The 21634-nt window shown below is 39.7% G+C and overlaps 2 protein-coding genes across 4 annotated transcripts in view; one reads left to right on the top strand and one right to left on the bottom strand.

Annotated features, from left to right (window-relative positions):
- Positions 1-21634, bottom strand: part of LOC311443242 (uncharacterized protein) — a 409687-nt gene that overhangs the window by 370811 nt on the left and 17242 nt on the right. For 2 of the 3 annotated variants that reach the window (XR_014697142.1, XM_084533287.1), the window contains exon 2: positions 10129-10182. Coding sequence is in view for 1 of the 3 variants with exons in the window: in XM_084533289.1 (XP_084389415.1) it covers positions 3375-3503; positions 10129-10182; positions 11197-11247 (234 nt within the window). In the remaining 2 variants the exon portion in view is untranslated. Of the gene's footprint in view, positions 1-3370; positions 3504-10128; positions 10183-11196; positions 11288-21634 lie in introns of those variants that run through there. The other variant, XM_084533289.1, reaches the window with a different exon arrangement.
- Positions 12680-17512, top strand: DYNLRB2 (dynein light chain roadblock-type 2). The gene is made up of 4 exons (XM_084533356.1): positions 12680-12804; positions 12914-12989; positions 16235-16402; positions 17212-17512. The coding sequence occupies exons 1-4, from the start codon at positions 12802-12804 to the stop codon at positions 17253-17255; spliced, it is 291 nt and encodes a 96-aa protein (XP_084389482.1). The 5' UTR covers positions 12680-12801; the 3' UTR covers positions 17256-17512.

Here is a 21634-nt window from a genome sequence, read left to right as displayed (position 1 = left end):
CTACAGCTATAGGGAAAATCTCCAGCAAAAGCACTTCTGAGACCCCAATAAAGCTTCTTTTGCACCTGGAAGAAGAGGACAACCTGAAACCGAGGAGTTTGGCAGGTCTTGGAACAACCCAAGGATGCTGATGTGGCTCACTTAGCTAGGAGCCAAATTATGCCAAGAACCACTCCAGCAGCTTAGTACAAGGAAGGCTTACGTGCTTTTCACCGTAGGATTTGAGACTGTCCTTCCCCTGGAACAGTCAAGAAGCTCATAGAATTAATACAGGAATTTTATCTCAGCTAGTGGACCACAGTTGTTTCATATTCCCACAGAAAGGCTGCTCTTCCTGACTCAATTCTGTAAAGTACTTCTCTTCACCACTCCCTCATGCTTATACCTCCTTCACTTAATAGGAAGCTAATTAAACAGAAGTCAATGATGTGGAAAGCAGGACAAATCCCACTCTTTCCCAGAGAAATAAGCATGTCCTAAAAACCCCAAGCAAGGCCCACACAAAGACAGCAAAGCGTAACAGGCTGAAACCACAGGGGGTGCAGGCAGCATTGACGGAGCCTCGTGAACCCAGGGAGATCATAAAATTCACTTAAGAAACAACAGGCTCACAAGAGAGGGGTTTGCAGTGGTGAGAATAATAATAGAAGAAAAATTTACCCTACTTTGCACTGACATTAGCACCCAGGTTACAGGACGGCATTCCCCCACCAGCAGCCCCATACCCGGTTTTCACAGCACTGAAAGCAGGCGGTGAGTCCAGCAGGTGGAAGGATGGTGCTGCATCTAGGAGCTCCTGACATTAGCTGCAGCCATATAGGCAGCTATACCATATATACTATAGGTGTCTCTTTTCCTGAGACACCAGGTGAAAAAAAGGAAGGAAACTCTGCAAGGTACACCACTTAGCATGGAAATTGTAGCAGCAGCCTAGACAAGGAGGTGGCAGACAAGATCAGAAGATAACATCTCAGAACAGTTCCTTAACCCCAAGGGAAAGTATTTAATGTTGTCCCCTGACTTTTACTTTTTCTCCTGATTAGCTTTCTAAAGCTTAGTTTTCATATCTCAGCTCATCTAAGGGGAAGACCAAGGAAATACAGCCTAGCTGAAATCACCATGGTTATTAGAGCTGTTTACATTTTGTAGCTTTGCTTAGTACCGAATACATTAAAGTGCAGTTATCACCATAATAAATGTAGATATCACTAATTACAATACCAGATTTTAAATGCAACTTGAGAGTCTCCAGTGGCTTTTAAAGTGGCATAATACCACAGCCAATTCAAATTTAATTAAAACTATCAGTTTAATTTAGTTTACATTTACAGCTTAAAAATAAGCCTTTAAAAAACCAAACCTTACAGCCATTCAGTAACTATCCAAGTACATTAGGTACATGAAAAATCTGAATGTTTGTTTTGATAATTTTTATTTATTTACCTTTTTCCCATCTGCACTTGCATGTCATCTTACTCTTTACTTAGTTAAGAGTGGAAAATCACACACACATGCCTTTCCTTTACTTAAGGGATATATGTGCATTTTTCCACTCAGTGCTCAAAAAAATTGGACAAATAAATCCCACTGGTAATTAGAGCACGTAATCTTATCTGAGGTTCAATCTGTTGCACTAAAATTCTCCCTCATGACACCTAAAAGGGTAGGCAGATAAAACAGGAGATCTCTGGAGTCTGTTCTGCTGTCCTCCATCGCTGAAGCCAACCGCAACGGGGCTGGCTCTCAGCAAGCTGCCTTAAGCCTCTGAGCATAAAGCTCTGACTTTTAAAGGAGCCCACAAAAACCGACTCGTTCCTCTGCCCTTTGGAAATTCCCAGCCTGCATTCCTATTTGTGAGAAGAGTTGCTTGTATTTTATACAGCAGCAGTATTTAGGGGCCCCGCCGGAGCACACAGCACGAGGCCCGCGCTTGGAAACCTGACAGGGCACCGAGTGGGAGGCAAGGCGCTTTGCTCAGGATCACACAACACATCATTAGAGGCCGAGACCTTCCGATTCCTCGTCGGGTTACACGGCTAAAGATCCCCAGCACGAGGGGAATTCTTAGCACAGAAGAACGATGCTTTCTTTTTAGGGTTTATATAGCAAAACGTTCCTCCCTTGCCTACAAAACCACCGCATTCTGAGCATTGTCAGACAAACGGACTGGTCTAGAGGACTCTGGAGGACTCAGAGCTCCGACCCAGCGTGGATCAGGGATGTTAATGGGAAGAAAGCTGAGCCACTGCAAAGGAAGGAGATGGGGATGGAAGCCTCCCCAGTACTGTGTGGCTGAACTTCCTCAGGTGCTGCCCTCCTTCGCTCCATACGGGAACAAACCCAGAGGGAAGCAGGAAATTTGTTCCAAGTTAGAAGTACACGGGGTAGCCCTGAACAATTGCTGTTCTCTAGAATTTGAGCAGGAAAAAGCCCTGCAAATGGCAGCAGCTGTACTTGATCTGCCAAGTCAATTATTACAGCTTCTCCTAGGAGATTGTGAAGTTCCAAATGGTGGAAGAGTGGAGGATCCGTGGTAAATTGGTTTCAACCTGTAGCCTTGGTTGGCTCTTGTTAAAGACCAACCGGTCCCAGCTGGAATGTAAAAAGCTGCACAGAAAAGCCCAGATTTGCTTCAAAGCTCTTATCTTCAAAAAGTGGTTGACTAACTAGACATTTATCAATAGCTTACAATTTCAGTTCTTAAGGTTTTCTAGAAAACCTAGCACGTGATTAAGGTTGTTATGCTTTAATGCAGCTTTCTTCCTTTGCACCAAACTAGGCCAGAATTAGAGCTACATCACCATGGCTCAACCGGCTGATCAAATCCAAACTAAAAGGTATTTTTGACCAAAGATGAGCATTGCTTAATCAAGTGCCATTCGTGAAGCAGCAAACATCCTGAAAGGTTCCATTTCTAAGGCCACATTAAAGTACCCAATAGCAAGAACAACTGCGTGACCGTGTTATTTCCTAGAAATTGTAAATTTTCCAGTAAGAAGTGTTCAGAACATTCTTCAAAGCATTGATTTTTCTCAGAACCTTGCATCTGATCCACCTTCATCATGTCAGTAGCCAAGGAATCAAGTGCACTGAAGACACAGGAGGTGTGGCAGCAGTCCTATCACAGAAAACTTAGGACCAAGTGCAATCAATGATGATAGGAGCAAGGTGCAGAAACTCCCTTTAGAAATTACATAAGAGGGGAAAAAAAAAATAAACCCACAACTTTGATCAGGAGGGCAGAGTGCATGCACATGAAGAGATCCTGCCAAGGAACCGCCTGACTGCTGGCACACACCCACCAACCTGGGGGCCAAACTACAGCCTCCCCTGCTGCCTTACTTTCTTTAGACACAAAATTTAGGCTCACCTCCTCATGGCTCCACATCATGTTCATCTTGCTTGACCAATAAGCACCATTTGAACATCCTCCCTAAGGCTTTGATGCCACCTCCAAGCAGCCATCCCGGGAACGTGCCGTTGGCACAGCTCTCAGCAACCTGCTGTCATGGACAACGACTGTTACATCACTATAAGCTGGGGCAGGAAACACCCCATCAGAGGAGTCACACTCAGCGTATGGCATCACACATTTAAAATAACCTGAGCTGCACAAGTTTCACTCTGGACTTCCTAGGATCAGTACCTAAGAATGCATTTTAACACCTTCCTCACAGCCCTTGAAGCCAATTCTCATCTCCCAGACACGCAGAAATTACACCTGCTGAAGTCAGCACGGTTGAGCCATTATAGACTGGCAAAATAAGGATTAAAACATAGAAGCAGGTCAGAATAACTATCAGATTAGAGGCTTGCTGATAGGAGTTAAAAGCTGCCTCTTTGAAGAAGACTATATCCATCTTATGCAACTTGAAAAAGCAGCATATATATACACACACGCACATTAAAAACAGCAACAACACCACAAAAAACATGCTAGCGATGACTAAGGGCTAAGGGTGGATTGTCTGAATTGCATCCCACCTGCCTGAAACCAAGCTCACTGAAAGCAGTGAGGTTGCTGAAACCAAAATTTCACTTATGTCCAGCGAGCTTAGTCTGGAGTCAGAAATAAAAATTGATTTTAATTTGGATATGAATGAAAGTTCCTCTCAGATTTATTCTCAGCATTTGCTTGGCAACTATTGCTGGCATTTCTTTAAAAGGATATTACATCTATATATATATAAAAAAAAAAAAAAAAAAAAAAAAAAGCTGTTTATTATATTGACATGAGAGTCTGAGTAGAGTTTATTCAGTATAAACCCTTGGGCTACGCAAGCTAAAAAGGCTCACGTTCAGTTGTCAGAGAAGAGGAAGACACTGACAAATGCTGTCAAACAACAGACTCATACTGCAGCAGAGATCATTTCTTTTATCAAGAGGATCACAGATTGAAAACCTGTAAATACCATCACACTGCAGCGTCATTTACAAATCGTGATAACACTTTAACACTGAATTGCTACTGAACTTATTTGCTTGTAATAGCTTTTGTACGTAAGGAAGGTGGCAAGACTTGTGAATTTTTACTCACCCTCAATCTCAGTGAATAAAATGAGATTTTTTTTATTATTAAATAATTAATGGGTCAAAGTAGAACAATGACAAAAGGAGAAATTGGGAAAAAGACACAAACATACAGTGCAATGTAAGTTCAGAAAAAATCTTTAGACAATCAGAAAACTGCCCCAAATTATAGAAGAGTTCAAGCTGGATATTGCATAAAATCCAGGAAAGACGCTAGGATGTTAGGAATAAAGGCAGGACACTACCACCTTCTGGAGCTGCAGTCTCCTATTTCACAAATTCCCCTGAACTCAGGGGGCTGTTGGGATATGCTGTCCTGGGCTGTGATCTATTCAGACAATCTGGTAATTGGCACCTCCTGAAAGGTCAGTTTGCATAGGAGACAAGACCTTCCCAGAAGAAACAAAGCAAATCATCCCACTCAGTAAGCTGTTGTGAAAATTTATATCCAAGAAGTGGGATACTCTATTTTGAGAAAACATTCACAGGATGCACAAAGCAGGGGGAAAGGGCTGGATTAGACTGAAAAGAGCTTTCAACATCTGGCACCTGGCAGGAGCTGCTGCCCTCACATCATGGATCACTGCTACCGAGGATGCACCGAGACGTCCACTTGAAAGAGAACACGGAATCCCATGAATCATGATTGATGGTGTAATGCAAGTTGTGTTTAGAGAGCACCTACCCCTGTTTATATGTTGGTTACTTGGAAACAATGTGCCAATGGCTATTTTTTAATTTGCATGTACAGCCTCGTAGAAACATTGCCACCACATGAAAGACAGCGTACAGTATTTCACTGCAGCTTCTGGTTTCACTCGAATGATGTCAAAGTCATATATTTAAATTTAGTTGACAGCTTGCCAGTTCCAAGAGCGCTCGAGAAGTTCGTCACAGGATGCTGCTTTGACGCCACTCCACTGTACATTTAGCACTAGTGTTCTGTTGGGGTTTTGCTAAGCTGACTGGCTATACAAGGACTGGGCTGAATAATGCATTTTGCTGGTAATGGAGATAAAGAAGGTGACCAAAGCATTTAAAGGTTCACAAAGTTAGAGTGATATATGCAGGAAGAATGTGACTGGTGAGGATACAATTGTGGGTTATAAAACAACTCAATCTAGTGTAAAGCCTTACCCTTCCAAGAAGTCTTACAGTGGTCACAGATCACCTCTAAAAACCTTTTATTTTACTACTAAACTTATTTCTGCTTTTGGACACTGATATACAATCCTGAGATTCCTTCCTTATCAAGGGAAGGTTAAAAACAATACAAAACCTACCTCCAATACCAAAAGAACAAGGCTCCAGCTGCATTAGTTCTGATATGTCTGGTTCCTCATACTCAGTTGTAAATAATTTCCTCATCATTGGTCTGTGAGCAACACAATAACTCCTAACAACTGATTTTGCAAACTTTATGTTTAAAACAGCCTTTAGGAAAAAATAATAATAGCATTGCTTCAAGCAGTCTTTCTCTAGTAAATGAGCTGGTATCATTGGTGATGGAGAAATCTCATGATATCTAATTATGTGTGTATGCCTGCTGAGGTGTTTTCACATTTGTAAAGTTTAAAACACTGACTTCATGTGTTATTTTGGAATTCCTACTTCTTGACAAACTGAGATGAAGAAATAATAAATATGAGCATACAGCTTCCAACTACAGGATGCATTCAAGGACTGTAGTTTTAATGGGACTTCGATAAAAGACACCCAGAACACTCAAGTAATGGGAAATGTATTTCTTGTCCAAAATATTTCTTGTACAAAAAATGTCAATATAGGTAAATAAATTTTACCCCAACTTTCTACTAGTTTCGTCTCCATTGACAGTTATATTCCTGTGCTCGTTTTGATGATTATGTATAAAGACAACTTGCCTGGAGTCCAGCAGTAGCCATTCCCACTCCCAGGATGGCAATTACAAGCAGCTAGGACAGCTGAATGCTGGATCTCACACCTCAACACCATAGAGCATGAAGAAGGCTGTCCTTGCTGAAAGGCCCCAACCCCTTCTTCTACTAACACCCACAGACTGCTGCGACCCAGGGTTAGCCACTGCGCTGCAGACATAAAAGGTACTAAAGAGAGGCATTTAACCTTTAACTGGTGGTGGGCAGGGAACCACCTATTTTCTGGTTTTCTTTGTTTAACTTTTGAATGTGCATGTGTACACTTAGTACCCAGAACGGCTCTCAGAAACTCGTGTTCTTACTGTACACAACTGTCAAACCAGAGTGCATCAGCAACATAAAAAATAGATATGCAGACTTTACAGATCTTATGGTCACTCACTTACCTCCTGGAATGAAGGACAGCTGTCCTTTAAAGAGGACAAATCATGCTACGTAGATGTTTAAGAAAGGAGGCATATACACTGAGTTGTAGCTGCTGTCACTAGTCAGCCCAGAAACACTATTGCAACATCTAAGAGAAAATATAGCTGAACTGCAGACAGACTGCTGCAACCCAAAATGAAGTCTGGCCAGCAAGTAAACTCTCTTTCCTATCAAGAACGTTACAGGCGCTTTAATAGTGTCAAGCGAGGAGGCTGCCAGTATTCTATCTCGTAAAATAAAAACACAAAATCACTTAAGTTATTTATTTGGAAAACACTGACCATTTTTTTCCAGCCTCACTAAGAATCTAACATGCAAGATGTCAACTTATATCAGGAAGGATGCAATCACCCAAGTGAAATTAAGTTTTACAATATGGTCCCATGGCTCAGGCCTTTCCTTTGCTGTCCAAATATACCTTTTCAGACAGATGTCTTGCAAAGATAATCAAGTTCTTTCTTAATCTTACAAAGGGCATGGTCTACATCTATTTAAGGCTCTGTTGTAACAGAGACCATAGAGTTGGTCCCCTCCCAAATGATGCTCCTGTGTTTTCACACTCCTGAGCCCAGTGTTTCCATACAAGTTAATCACAAACACAGCCTTCCCTGTGCTAACAGTATTAACCTCAGTGTGATTCAGCCATTCAGGGTCATTCTCTAAACTCTTACTGCCCCTTCAGTGGGTATCTCCTACCAAGGCAGGACTGTGGAACACCAGCGTATTGCACAACATCCTCCTTTGTGACATACAATTCTTTTATTATATATTCACAGGACACCACACAGAGCATCACATTAGGTCACCAAAAGCTCCCATGCTCAGGAGCCCCTCTGCTAAGCTAAGGCAACAGTTGTGACCTTGACACCCTGAAATAAGCAGGGTGGAGAGGGGTGGCAGCGGCTACTTTAAGAACAGAGGTGAGAAAGGGGACTTGATAGAGCAGGCGCACATCCCAGTGTGAAACCCTCTATGTGGAAGGCTTAAAGACCCAGGTAGCAATGTGCTCACAGCACAGATTTTGCTCGACTGCTTCAGTACAAGGAAAGTTGGCAGAATATCAAATATTAATTTTGATGAAGCTGTGCATAAGCTTTCTGCAATTATCAAATAAAGTGCCTCTACAGCTTCTGCCTTACAATTGAACCAAGGTTATTATCAATTTGCTCTTGATATAAGGAAGCGATTTTCATGTACTTACATCTGCTCTCAGAAGGAAGAGAAAATGGTTCGTAAAGTTTCCATTAGCATACAAAAGCAGCAACATCTGCTGGAAGTCTTAAGAGGCTTATTGCTGTCACTTAATCAGCACCACGGGCTACACTTGGTCACCTCTGCCCTCATCAGCAGCACTCGAGGTACGGATGCACTAAGGAGGTGCTTTACAGACATTTCAGGAGATGAGGGGATAATTTGACCATGGAACAGTTCCTGCAAGTCTCCTATACCTATAAAATACCTGTTCTGTTCTTACCCAGCTGAGGATAAACAATCAACCTACGTTGATTCTACCTTGAATAAACCTGTAAGCCTAGCTGAAGTCATTAATCCTTTTGAACGTTACATGACTTAAGTGAGTTGGCCTTTTAACAAGCAAAACAGTTTCTTCAAAACCTGCCATTGACTTCGCTTCAATATGCTGTAGTTTTAGCACCATCTAGAGGATATAAGCTAGAAATTCCTCACACAGAAGGGAAAAAGCATGGGAAACTGTTCAAAAGTTGTGAAAGGAATCTTTACGCAAACTATTTTGAATGAATTTCCATTCTATCATTTATTTACAGAATAACTTTTAAAAATTGTTTCATGCATGCCTACATGGCATACAATTTTTCTTAAATACTTTCCCAGTTTATAGTATTTGGATTCATGGAGGTAACAGAAGATTAAAACAAAACTTTATTAACAGACAGTGAGATTGGGAAAGATCTTTATCTCATCCACTCTAGGTCAAATGCTTCCTTCGAGGCCTTTTTCATGTGGAGAAAGGCAAGAACTTTGCTACAGTTTTGATTATGGCACTGCAAGAATGACTAGCTTTACTATGTTTACCTTAATTCACATCTTTTAAGGAAGTCTCTTAAAAAAAAATGCAAACAGAGAAATGGATCAAGTTTTTAATTGAGTAACATACATTGTGTGTTTTGTTTTATTTCACACACAGAAGGAGCTGCTGACAATACCTGATTGCTCCCTGCAGAATTATTAAAGGACAAAATACATAATAATTTCCCCCAAAATGGTTTCTTCTGTATGTTCCATCTACCATCCAGACTGAAACTGTATTTTTGTTTGTTTGCTTTTAATATCTTAGCCTGCCAAAAGCATTCACAATGCAGGACTGCAGATCCTATAGCAGTTTCAGTGTCAGGTTAAAGCTAGGACCAAATAATCAAGTAAGAGAAATAGTCATCTCCTGAGTCATTATGCAATAATTAACCGACTGTGTGTGATTTGCATCCAGTACCAGTGGAAGTTAAAATTTGCTAGCTTAAAATACAATTTTTTTCAATCTTATTTTAGCATCTGACTTATCCAAAGGAAAAAATGTCACGGTGAGAGGCTGTCTGCATCTCGTCTATTCACATATCACTCCCCCGTGGAAGAATCCACCAACCACTTCATGCTCCCACATTTACTGCAAACAGTCTGTATCCAACCACCGCACAGAGGAAGCTGGGAAGGAATGCAGGCCTGGCATCACCACCTCTGACTCACACCGGATCTCCTCAGCTGGGCTTACTTTAACAAAGGGCCACATAGGCACGATGTTGGTACATACAGGGGCTTTGGAGAAAAGGGGAGTTGATCTTTTCAATAGCAGTTCCCTGGGAGATGGGGAAGATGTACTTAAGCCTTCAAAAATGATGAAAGAAGTGCTTACGACTTCGAGTCAAGAAAAGTGATTTTCTTTAATTCTGATGTATTTCTATCCATGGGACTTGTTTTGATATAAATGTTGCACTACAAACAATTTAAGCAATAACCCTGAAAACTGAAATACAGTGGCATACAAGGCTGATTTTTTTTTTTAAACAAAACTCTGAATGACTCCACCTGTATGTACCAATAATTATTATAGAATATTCATTTTATGTATAAGCACCTGTTTTACCAGAGCACTCTGCTTTTTTATCCAATTACTGTACGATTATAAATTGATTCAATACTGATTTCAACCTTAACCTCCTCTCTCTCTCTTTCTGGGTCTCCAGGTACAAGAAGTATAAAAGAAATTAAATTCCTGTGTGCTTACCAGCAAAGTCTTCTTCCTAGTTTCAATGTGGGGAGTTGCATCCTCTGCCACAGCCTGAAAAAGAAAAACACATGGGAATAGCTTTAAGTATTTTTCATCTTTCAGTTGATTATTTTCCTCAAAATTAACTGAAAATACAGAAATTTTAGAATAAATTTAAGAAGAACTTTAAAGGGTTCAAACACCACACTCTAAATTCAAGCACCTGAAATTTAGAAGCTACTCACTTGCTACTAACAAATACTTAAAACTTACACCAGTAAGCATTTCCAAGATTTCAGTCCCAGATTATGAAGAGTTCCTGATTCTCAAGCAGTAACACCCTGTTCTTAATACGGTGTTTGCTACTGTGTACCAAAAGAATAACGTTGCTAGGAATCTGAATTCTCAGTTAAATTTCAAGTCATCAAGGAAATCCTTTCATTTATTGTTACAAGTCTAAATCTGAGACAAACCCTATCTGACTGTCTGTAAGAGTCTGCACATTTCAATCTTTAATGCTGAGCATAAACAATGCTTCCCAGAGTAATCCTGTATCACGCTAGCTGCCATTTTGGCTTCAGTTCAGTATTTTTTGCAAAGCAGAGCTGGTAATTTTATTGGTTTTAAAAAGACAAATAGGCATCTTGCATCCCTGAAGGAAAATGGCATTCTTGAAAGAAACCTTGAAAACTATATATCAATGGGGTAGCAGAGTAAGTGGATAACTTCCTTTCTGTTTCATTTTTCCATATTCCTGGTACTGCCAGCCCGGTTACTGGGGATAGAATCACCACTACCCCTTCCAGCACTCTCTCCTACAGTGAGCTGACCTTAGTTGGACTGATAATAGCAAGGACCTGTCCCGTGACTAACACTGACAGCAGGATCAGGTTCACATTTTACAATCTATAAGTTTTCATTTAAGAACATCTATTGATGGTACTAAAACAAAATTGCCCAGCAGATGTTCCAGTCAGATTCAATAATCATGCACCAGTGCTTCCAATTGTCTTTTAAAAAAAGAAATGAAAAAGTATCTGTAAGGATATCTCAATTCCAATAAATGCAAAACACCATACTCCTTACTGTAGCAAAACCGCACAGGTGTATTGAGGCAAATTGCACTGCTGGCTCCATTGCTCGCAGGTGAGCTGTGACTCACGCAGCTGATACAGGGTCACTCAGAAGGACCAGTACCACAGGCACAGTGTTTTTAACTGCTTTACACAGTATGTCATAGGATGTTGGGCTAACTCCCACAGGAGTTAGCTTCTGAAACAAACACACTGATGGTTCTGATCATTTTCCCCCTCCTTCATAAATCAGATTCTAGATTCAGTTTAATGCTTATCTGAAGGCACGCTGACTACATTTCTGATTTATGCAAGCCCCTGCCAGTCTGAACTTAATAAACTCCTAGAGTAATGTTGTTGCAACAGATAGAGCGATCCCACAGCCTGAAGTTACTTTCTTTCCAAGGTAGGGCCATAAACTGCATTAAATTATGTGCTGATACTGTTGCAAGTTTCAAATGCAACTGGGTCCTTTAAAGTTGCAGATGAGTAGCCTGTTCGTTTGTTCTTAGGACCTCTCCATTTAACATGAAAAAAAAAAAAAAAAGGTGGGGGGGAAGAGAAGGTGCCTCCCCTTGACACCAAATTTTTGTAAATACGTTAACTCTTTATGGTAAAGCAGCAAAAAGCCATTTCAGTAAGAACAACTCTGGAAGCTTCATATTCACACACACACACAGAATTTCTAGGTTGGAAGAGACCTCAAGATCATGGAGTCCAACCTCTGACCTAACGCTAACAGTCCCCACTAAACCATTTCCCTAAGCTCTACATCTAAACGTCTTTTAAAGACTTCCAGGGATGGTGACTCCACCACTTCCCTGGGCAGCCTGTTCCAATGTCTAACAACCCTTTCAGTGAAGAAGTTCTTCCTAAGATCCAACCTAAAACTCCCCTGGCGCAACTTAAGCCCATTCCCCCTCGTTCTGTCACCAGGCACGTGGAAGAACAGACCAACCCCCACCTCACTACAGCCTCCTTTAAGGTACCTGTGGAGAGCAATAAAAGATGCAGTAAGTACTCCCCTTGTTGGACACTATGCAGTCTTTTGAACACATTAGTGTTATTTACTGGGGCATGGAAAAGAAGAAAAGTGCTGCTGATCCCCAATTGCTTTGGGAAGAGAGCATTGCGATATGGGGGTAATTCAGTACACAGCTGGGTTAAAAAAGCAACCCACAGTGATCTGAAGGACGCAGCGAGTCCCAGCAGCACAGGACACCCTGTACCAAAGCGCGGTGCCTGTCTTTGTGGGGATGTCACAGCATGGTGGGATGGGACAGGGAAACTTCCAGCGGTGCCAATGCCAAGCACGCTCTGCAGTGACACTTTTTGGGGACGCAGAGAGGTGATAAAGGAGCACTCAACACGAGGGATACAATGCTTGTCTGTGCTGACAGCAGCCGAACTGGTATCTTTGGGATTTAGCTGGCGCCAGCTTCAATGCCAAAATAAAGAACCAAAAGGCAAGCAGCGCAACGCTGCCTGTGCTGCTCCATCCCCAGCTCGGCTCCCGGCACCCCACAGCCGCGGGGCCTCCCCTCGGGTGTCCAGGCCGGGCCCTGGGCCCGGGCCGGCGCCGCCGTCACTTCCGCCGCTCCCTAGCAACGGCCCGGCCATGGTAATGGCGCCGCCCGCGGCCCTGAGGGGGACGGGGCGGGCCGGGAGCGGGGCGGTGGGCGAGGGGCAGGGGGGCCGCGGGAGTGCTGAAGTGTCCTCTCTGCTCGTAGGCTGAAGTGGACGAAACCCTAAAGAGGATCCAAGCCCACAAAGGGGTCTTTGCGACCATGATCATCAACGCGGAAGGTAACACACCACCGACTTTTCTCCGAGTAGGCAGCCCTGGAGGGGCGAGAAGTGTCCTCTAAGTAAAACATTGCGTAGGTTGTGAGGCGTTGAAGCAGTCTACTTGCAACGTTTTGTGAAAACGCTGTTTTCAAGAGCAAGTGTTTCACCACAAGGCATGAAAAGGTGGTTTGTGGCCATGCCTCGAAGCCCCCGTGCAACACAGGTTGGGATTCGAGTTAACGGAAAGAAATGTCAAGACCTCTGACATAAGTCTCCTCTGATGGAATGAGTGGAAGCATCATAACCTTCATTTAATTTAAGCTCTTTTGTATTATTATTCATCCCTGTTTAACTAAATTGTAATTGAACATCTTAAAGATGTTAAAGACACATGTTAAATTGTGTCTTGAACATCTCTTGGTAGGTTACAGGAAGAACATGCTGCTCTTGTGGCCATTTTTCAGTCCATAATTTGGTGTCTGCCAAGCAAAGTTGGTATTCCACCGCTAGGAGCTGTGCCTTGGCCCTACTAAATATTCAGAAGTTCTTTAAAATCATGTCATGGTGTGTCGTCATAGTAGGGTGAGCAAGTTTCATGTCAGGCAAACTTTGTCCACGATACAGAAAACTGCAAGCCAAAAGCAGAACTGGTCGCAGAAATCAGTTTTATCAGTTTTCAGAAGCTAAGCTTCTCAGGTTAGTCTTTATTTTAATAATTCCTTTACGAATAAGACAACTCACTCAATTACCTTCCCTAAAATTTGGTTCGCTTCCTTCACTTCTGCAATGCCCCCAAACTCTACTGCCCTAGCAGCAGTTTAGATGCAGGTCAAGAAGTGCATAGCCTGGCAAACAGTAACGGAAAGGATGCTTTGTGCTCATTTCTAGATACAGCTGTTTACTAAACTGAAACAGGCTGGTTTCAGAAAAGGTGTTGTTTCAGCTGTTTCTGTATTCTGTTTAAATAAACAGAAAGTGACTTGATCCAATGGGCACTTAGAGGTAGCTGCAAACTCAAAGTGAACAAAGCCACCCACTTAGATTACACAGATGATCCTTGCTGAGTTTGCAGGCTGATACATTTCTGAAGGCAAAACCAATGACAAAACCCATTAGAAAAATAACCCTTTTCTTACATTGAATTTCTTAAAACCTCTTCGGTGTACTACCGCAGTTCATCTTTACCTGTGGTAGCTCTGTGCTACTGAGGGATGCTCAGATGGTGAGCACCCTGCACAGCTCTACAGCAGCATTCTTCTTCAAAGGCTGTTACACATTCCTTCCATCACAGCTTCTATTTATAATGGAGGAAGAACATTCCACATTCCAGTTCTGCTTTTTTTGTACATTAGACTATTCAAGACAAGGTATAAAGTCCCTCCATGTGCTGTTCAAACTTTCTCATCCTCATAAACCTGCAGACCACGTGGGACTGTTCCATCTAATTCTTTCAAATCTTCCTATACAAAAAACAGTTCAATTTATCTCAATGCTGACATATTTAAAACAAGTGTATAACTTGAATGAATCACAGTAAAGTTATTTTAACCAACGGCACAACGGTGAAGTTTCTCAAATTGTTCAGGTTCCCTACAAGATAAAACATTGTAAATAAATATCTTTTACTAAGACTTTTTAATACTGTAGGTGATACTTAGGTGAAGTAGTATTCAGGTGAAACAGCAAATGAAAGATTCCTGATGCAAACAGCCTGCCATTTACCTCAATGCTCCGTGTTGAGTTTTTCATTGAAACACCATGCCACATATACAATGTTCATTTTGGAAACCTCAAACTGTTGCTATCCTTCACATTTGTGAAGGAACACACCACAGCATTTCTAATGAGGGATTTATTTGCCTTCCTCTAATTTTGGGGCCAAAAGCAAAGAGAATTTTTCCTAAAGTAAACATAGACTAGCTCTAATCTAAGGATGTCACTACTGTCAACTCATTTTCAGGTTATTATTAGACCTTGGAGGATCACTTAACATTTACCACTTCCATTAAAAGTGCTGTATTTTTTGAAGTGATCATTTAGATACGAGGTCATATAAACCTGACACATTCATTGCTGCTTTTAAGTGACTTACTATTTAATGCCCTGACTATACAGATATGCTCATGCTAATGCAGTACTTGGGAACACCTGCTTGTTTCTGGTAAAACCTCAATCTCTGTAATAAACATTAGACACAAAGTATGTACTGGGTCATCCTCTTGCACTTTACTACACATCATACCAACACACAATTATTTCTCATGACAACACCGATATCAAGTGATTCAAATAATACTGTGCTAGGAAAACTATGGAATAGTGTAGTATCTGAGGAGGTTCTGTTGTTTATTTTATGCATTTGCCTCTAATTTCTCACCTAGCATTCACGATCTTTGCATACTAATTCTTTTATAAATCAAACTTGACTCATATTAATCTATTTTTGTATTCCTATCCTGTCCATCTGGAAGACGCATTGCAAATGTATGCAAAGAGAAAATTGCCTTGCCAGCTTCTAATCTATTGTCTTTGTTAGTAGGTTGAATAATTATTTATTTTTATTAGTGAAACAAACTTTTAAAAGCCAGATAGGTTCATACTCGCAAGATAAACACAGGGGTCACAGTTTCACCTGGTAGCCTATTAACATTAAAAAAACATGATTTTGACAATTATTGATAATGATTCATTAAATCAACAATTAATCTTAGGTGATCACATTTTTAATAGTTGGATCAATACACTCTGTACTCTGAATTGTCAATATTTTGCATGTAATTGTAAGGGACCGTTCTAAGAGTGGTTTTGCTTGCCAAATGCAAACATGCCATTTCTGCCCTTTGATTGCTCTTGGTATTTCACTGGGAACGTGTAATTTCTATCACTGCACGTGCCAAGTGCTGCAGCTAAAGTATGGCTTCGAATCTTGCAGCCAAGATCCAATCCCAGTGACAACTTTTAAACTGATGAAGCACCAAAACTGGTTAAGTACTAAAGAACAGAATTTGTTAGACATTTAAGACCCTTAAACGGCAATTAGGCTCTTTCAACAGTTTCATAAGGCAACTCAATGTTTAATTGTCACTGATTAATGTTATCCTTTAAAAGACACGTAGACACTTGAAATCAGCAACTCCTTTCCACTGCAAACAAACCCAAATATATTTATATATATATATATTTGTTTTATTTCTGTTATGATCTGCGGTATATGAATATGCAAATTAACTGAATGACTGAGTTAGAAAACTATTTGTTTTCAGGAATTCCAATAAGGACAACTCTTGATAACTCCACAACAGTCCAGTATGCAGGTCTTCTTTGTCAGCTCACCACTAAAGCAAGGAGCACAGTGAGAGATATTGATCCTCAGAATGATCTAACCTTTCTCAGGATCAGATCAAAGAAACACGAAGTCATGGTAGCTCCAGGTAGTATTTCTATTAAAAATGATAGAATCATAAAGTCCTTGTAAGTTTCTTCTAACTGTTCATGAATAAGGCTACTGTAGAAAATGCATTTTTAAAACGTGTATGTGGAAAACTCTATATTCACCATGAAAACAGATACATTAACATTTTAATGTACAGGGTTTATAGTACTCAATATTGGAGGCAACAGAACAAGTCAAGAGGTAGTCTTCTTGACTTTCCAAAGCAGATATAAACCTATCAAATTCCCTGGATACTTTTAAGAAATGTTTCATTAAAATCAATATTAAATAGCTATCCAACTGAATTCCTTCTAAAACCTCCCTAAGCTTTTAGAATTAGTAGGCAAAGATTGTCATGCTTAGAATTTATTCATAGTAAAGGTCTATTCAAATCTTTTCTGTTTTTTTCATCTCTAAATGGGGTTCTCAATTTTGAATAAACTAGTTAGTGAACTGAAAGAAGATCCGTGCACCTGCAGAAGAGGCTGCAGATGTCAAAAGTTTGTTATAACAAGTGCTAGCTTCCAGGTGCTTATCTTATGACTTTTTTCATCTTGTTCAAATATCTTCACAGCCTCTTGAAGGCAAATATATTGCTTACTAAAATAATTTTTAAATGGTATAGTTAACATTTATGACAGTTTTTCAATCTGAAAACTTTTATTAAAGTACTTTTTTAATAAGAATGTCTTATATTTTATGTCATATGTTTTATACACAAAGTTGGAGAGGAATAGGTTAATATGGGATATTTATCAGGAAAGAAGATAAAATATTTTAACTAAGTATTTTTATATCTTTTTGCAGATAAGGAGTATCTCCTGGTCGTTATTCAGAACCCATGTGAATAGACCTAGTATGGCAGTATTTTTAGACAGTAACATAGCTCTACTTGTTAAACTAATATTACTTATTGAAATTTAATATCAAACATAGCACTTACAAATTTTACATAACATAACTGTCAGGACTAAAATGTTGCTAATTTAATATTCTGTTGTAGCTCTACCAATTTGTGTGAGCAAATTGTAATGCAAATACCAAAATGTTGGATGTTTGTCTTGATGTTCAGAAGAGCAAAATAAAGCAAAATACTTGAAAACCTTTCTATTGGATGTTCGAGCTATTCTTTCAATTAAGTCATTTTACTTAAACATCTCACTGTTGGAGGAGAAATCACAGTGCACGTATGCATATAAATGTGTCCCTGTGACCCAGAGTAACCAGTTACATGAACTAAAGAATACAAATGTAAATAACACAGTTCATGTCAGTAAGGGACTAAGTATTGCCCTGTCTTCAACTCCTGGTTTGTTTGTTTTGTTTGTGTTTTCTAAGGGAAAAGAAGTGAAAGAAGAAGCTATCTTTGTCATCCAGTTTCTATAGACTGAAGCAACAGTTTCATTATGTATTTTCTGGACTGAGAAGTTCAAGCCGACAAAGTAGATCCAGCACTCAGATGTAAAACTACTACTAGTTTGCTGGTAATCGTAAATAGTGCCATCATGAAACCAAAACTTTTGGTAACTACGCCTTTAGATAGATCCAATACATCAGCTGTACTTGACATGAGTCAAAAGGTGGGTTGAAGCTCATGTTTCTCAAATCAGGTCCACATTCAAACAGCAGCTCTGGAAACCAGATACCTTTTGTTGAGTGCCTTTAGAACAGATGCACTGTTAAAAGGCCTTTATAAGATTAAGCTGCCTACAAATCCTTTCTGTTCCAAAGACATGGGATGTTGGTCTCTCAGAATGAGTCTTGTGGCTGTTTTGCCCTCCTGGTTCTGGGAGGTCAGGACAGAACCGGATACAGCACCCCTGTTCTGGCTACGCTATACGGTTTTAATCAAGGTAAGCATGGCTAAAAGCTTTTCTCCTGTCATCCCAAAGTCAAGATCTACTTTGCATGTGATTATACGCTGACATTGTGAAAGCGAGGGGAGTCTGAGCTGAGCCTGCACTCAAAATACTGTCCAGTCATACTTGTACTACAAATCATTTCAGGCCATGCAGATTATATGAAAATTTTATCAAGTAATTATTTAAACTTTAAAGCATCAGATTGTTTGCCTTCAGTTTATCACAAGACCATTTTTTTTCTAGATATAACAAAGAAGAAAAATATGTGGGATAGCCATGAGGATGAAAGGAAAAATGAATCTGTTGAATACTGCTCAGGGATCTTTGTAGTACATCACATGAATTGTGGTTGAGGTTATGAAACTGATAAATCACTGAATGTCTCAGTGGATAGGGAGTCAGCAATTTGCTATTAGGGTTATGTTATGTATCACTCAAAACTTACACCAAGGAGAGATATCAAAACCTGGTGTTTTTTTCCAATCTGAATGTTTGCTCTGACTCTGCTGAACAGCTTGGAAAGGCTGTATTCCACCGAAAAATCTGAGAGGGTTGCTCCTGCTCCTGGGAACTGAAGGTGTCTGAGCTCAACACCCAGGAAGCGGGCAGTGGAGACCAAGATTCAGTCCTGCTACATATTAAGAGGAAATCAACCCAAAAGCACAGAGGCCCAGGATGATGGAAATTAAGCATAGCAAGCCAGCTGGGCAGGTCTGTTCAAAATTTTAAGGGTAAGTAAATCAAATGGGCAGCAATTGATGACACTACTATAGCCAGTGCAATACAAAAAGATTTACTGCTAGAGTGTTTTTGAAATGTGCACTGGAAAATAACCATTTTAAGTTATTTTGTAATGAACCAGTATATTGACACGTGACAACACTTTAAACAACTTATTTGTTATCTTCTCTGCTTTTGTTGTGATAATTTTAAAAATCCAGCTTATTCATTGCCATATATTAGCAAACCTTTATTCTACTAATATCCTAACTATAGGCTACTAATTTAAAGACCAGATTTTTAATTTCAGCACATACGCAAAAGCACTGCTGAATTTCAACTGCTCTTAACACATTTTGGGGGCAAATAGTTTTGTTTGTGTAGTTCTCTAACAGCATGAAATTCTGTGGAGGTTTTGCTGTTTAGGTCCAGCAAACTGCCAGAATTACAGTGCCTGTTCCACTTGTTTTTATTGTCAAAAATAGTATCGGTGTTGTAATTTCCAGCATCAGTGAGAAATATACTCCAGCCCATACCACACAGTAGTACATTACAAAGAGAAAAGCTTAGTATCTGGCAATGCTCTTTCATTTTTCTTTTTCTGATACACATGTTAGTTCCCTTTACAGACTTTAATCCAATATTTATTAAGCAGCTGATGATTGCTGTAGCTTGATAAAGCACTCAAAAAGACACTTAAGCCAAATCATTAAAATTAAACACATGCTAAATCATTTTGCTGAAAAATGTTTTTCTATGGAAAAATGGCCTTAAGCAGATGCGTGTTGTTCTCCAAGGGTCAAATACTGTTCACAAATTAGTTTATTTCACTGTTCCTATGAGAGGCGTAGATGCAGATAAGAGGGCAAAGTTTGGTCCATTTATAACGATGTGCATAGTAACAAATGCTATGCAAACACATGGGCTCAGCTGTGCTTCTGCCAGATACTCTTACCAGCACAGTCTCTAATCAGGTTTCCTAGAAAGCATTGTAGTAGTATACAATTTTGGCAACATCTTGACTAGAGAGCATAAATTGAAACACTCCATTTCATTTCCTGGTAATTTGTTCCTATTTTCTATTAGCAAAAGCAAACTGAACACGTGTCAACTTTTCATTCATGTCTTTCAGCAGGAAAGGGAAATAATAGCAAACTCCCCACAATCCTAGTCAAAAACCCTTTAAGAGCACATCGATCTGAGCAAAGGTGGGTTATTGAGAAGGAATGGAATGGTCAAGACAAAAAACAAGGAAATAGTTTAAGTTCTTTGAGCACAAGTGTCACACTATGTCATTTAAGTTGTCATTTATGTGAACCAGCGGAGATTTTACTAATTAACTAGTTAACAGTTGATCAGGGGTAGGTTGAAAAGAAATATGTTAAGAGATTAATTTCATAGATGATCATTTTGTTAAGTGAGTGTTGACGGTGTCAAGAATAGCTGTTATTCATTGAAAAGCAGCTTTCAGGTTCAACTGTAACATGCTAGCTAGGCAATTAGCCAAGGAAAAGATTATCAGTATTATGTGCTTGGAATCCTCAAAACAAACTAAAATATGAAGTGCTCATAGAGTCAACCTCCCACTTTCAAAGTAAAGCAACATGGGTTTTCCTTAGCATATAATCTTGAATGTCCATCATGGGACAACAACTTATGCCAGCTGATTCATTCAAGACAGTTGTTCATTCTCATAAATTTTTCTCATCTGCCAATTAAATAATTTCAAAATATTTCATTTAATGCATATTTAGTGCATTTGGTAGTCTGGCTGGCTGTGTTTTTTTTTTTTTTTTTTAATTTTATCATTTTGTTCACTTTACACAATACACCTAGAAGTATCAAATTGGGTATTTCTCAGTTTTAACTTCAGCTTAACTCAAGACATATGTAGCTCTGTAGTCTCATATTTGTACATTAATTTAATATAACCATGGGATGCAACAGAAGGGATACACAAACCATGTAAGTGATAAAGCATTTGTAAAATACTGAACTACTAATTTGTCACTTGTGCATACTTGCTGAAATTTATGTATTTGTATTTTGTCTGCTAAGTGTATTTACGTGACAAGATTTTTACAAGCGTAATGGTGAGGAAGGTGGTATTCAACAGTAAGTCAAAATGGTCTGAAGTAGACCACATTCATTAACAGCAATTAGGATGTTCACAGTTTATCTAGGAAGTGCTAAAATGTTAAGTATTAAATTCTCTTACTGCCAATAAATGAATTTTCAGAATGTATTTTGTAATATATTTATAGCACTTGCCAATGTAACTTCAGTGATAAATTCTTCAGATTTATGGAAGACAGAAGAATAAAATTAGACAGCATTTTGTTTACAGCAGTATTGTATACACATAAATATAATCATGTCATATATATGCACTTAAAGCTTGTATACATAGCTACTGTTAACTGCATCAGTTTGTGGATGACACTGGATTCCCTGAAGAACCTGTCTGATCTGAAGTGTTAGTTAATGACAGTGAACCTGAAAGAGTCAGCTTAATTAACTACCACAACCAAATCTGAAAACACAGTTAGGAACTCATTATTTTGGAGAGTTATTCAGTTAGTTTTGGAATTAAACCATGATAGCACAACTTCTGTGTTTCCCCAGTCAGAGGAACCAATCCCAGCTCC

The sequence above is a fragment of the Aythya ferina genome (assembly GCF_964211825.1).
Source record: "Aythya ferina genome assembly, chromosome: 12".
Taxonomy (NCBI): domain Eukaryota; kingdom Metazoa; phylum Chordata; class Aves; order Anseriformes; family Anatidae; genus Aythya; species Aythya ferina.
The sequence above is the reverse complement of the archived record's forward strand: the minus strand, read 5'-3'. Positions and strand labels throughout refer to the sequence as shown.

Bases quoted from the DNA above. Each gene is read 5' to 3' on its own strand.
- DYNLRB2 (XM_084533356.1), top strand. The intron at 12,990-16,234 runs GTAACACACCAC...ATTTGTTTTCAG, and splicing joins CATGATCATCAACGCGGAAG to GAATTCCAATAAGGACAACT. The intron at 16,403-17,211 runs GTAGTATTTCTA...ATCTTTTTGCAG, and splicing joins CGAAGTCATGGTAGCTCCAG to ATAAGGAGTATCTCCTGGTC.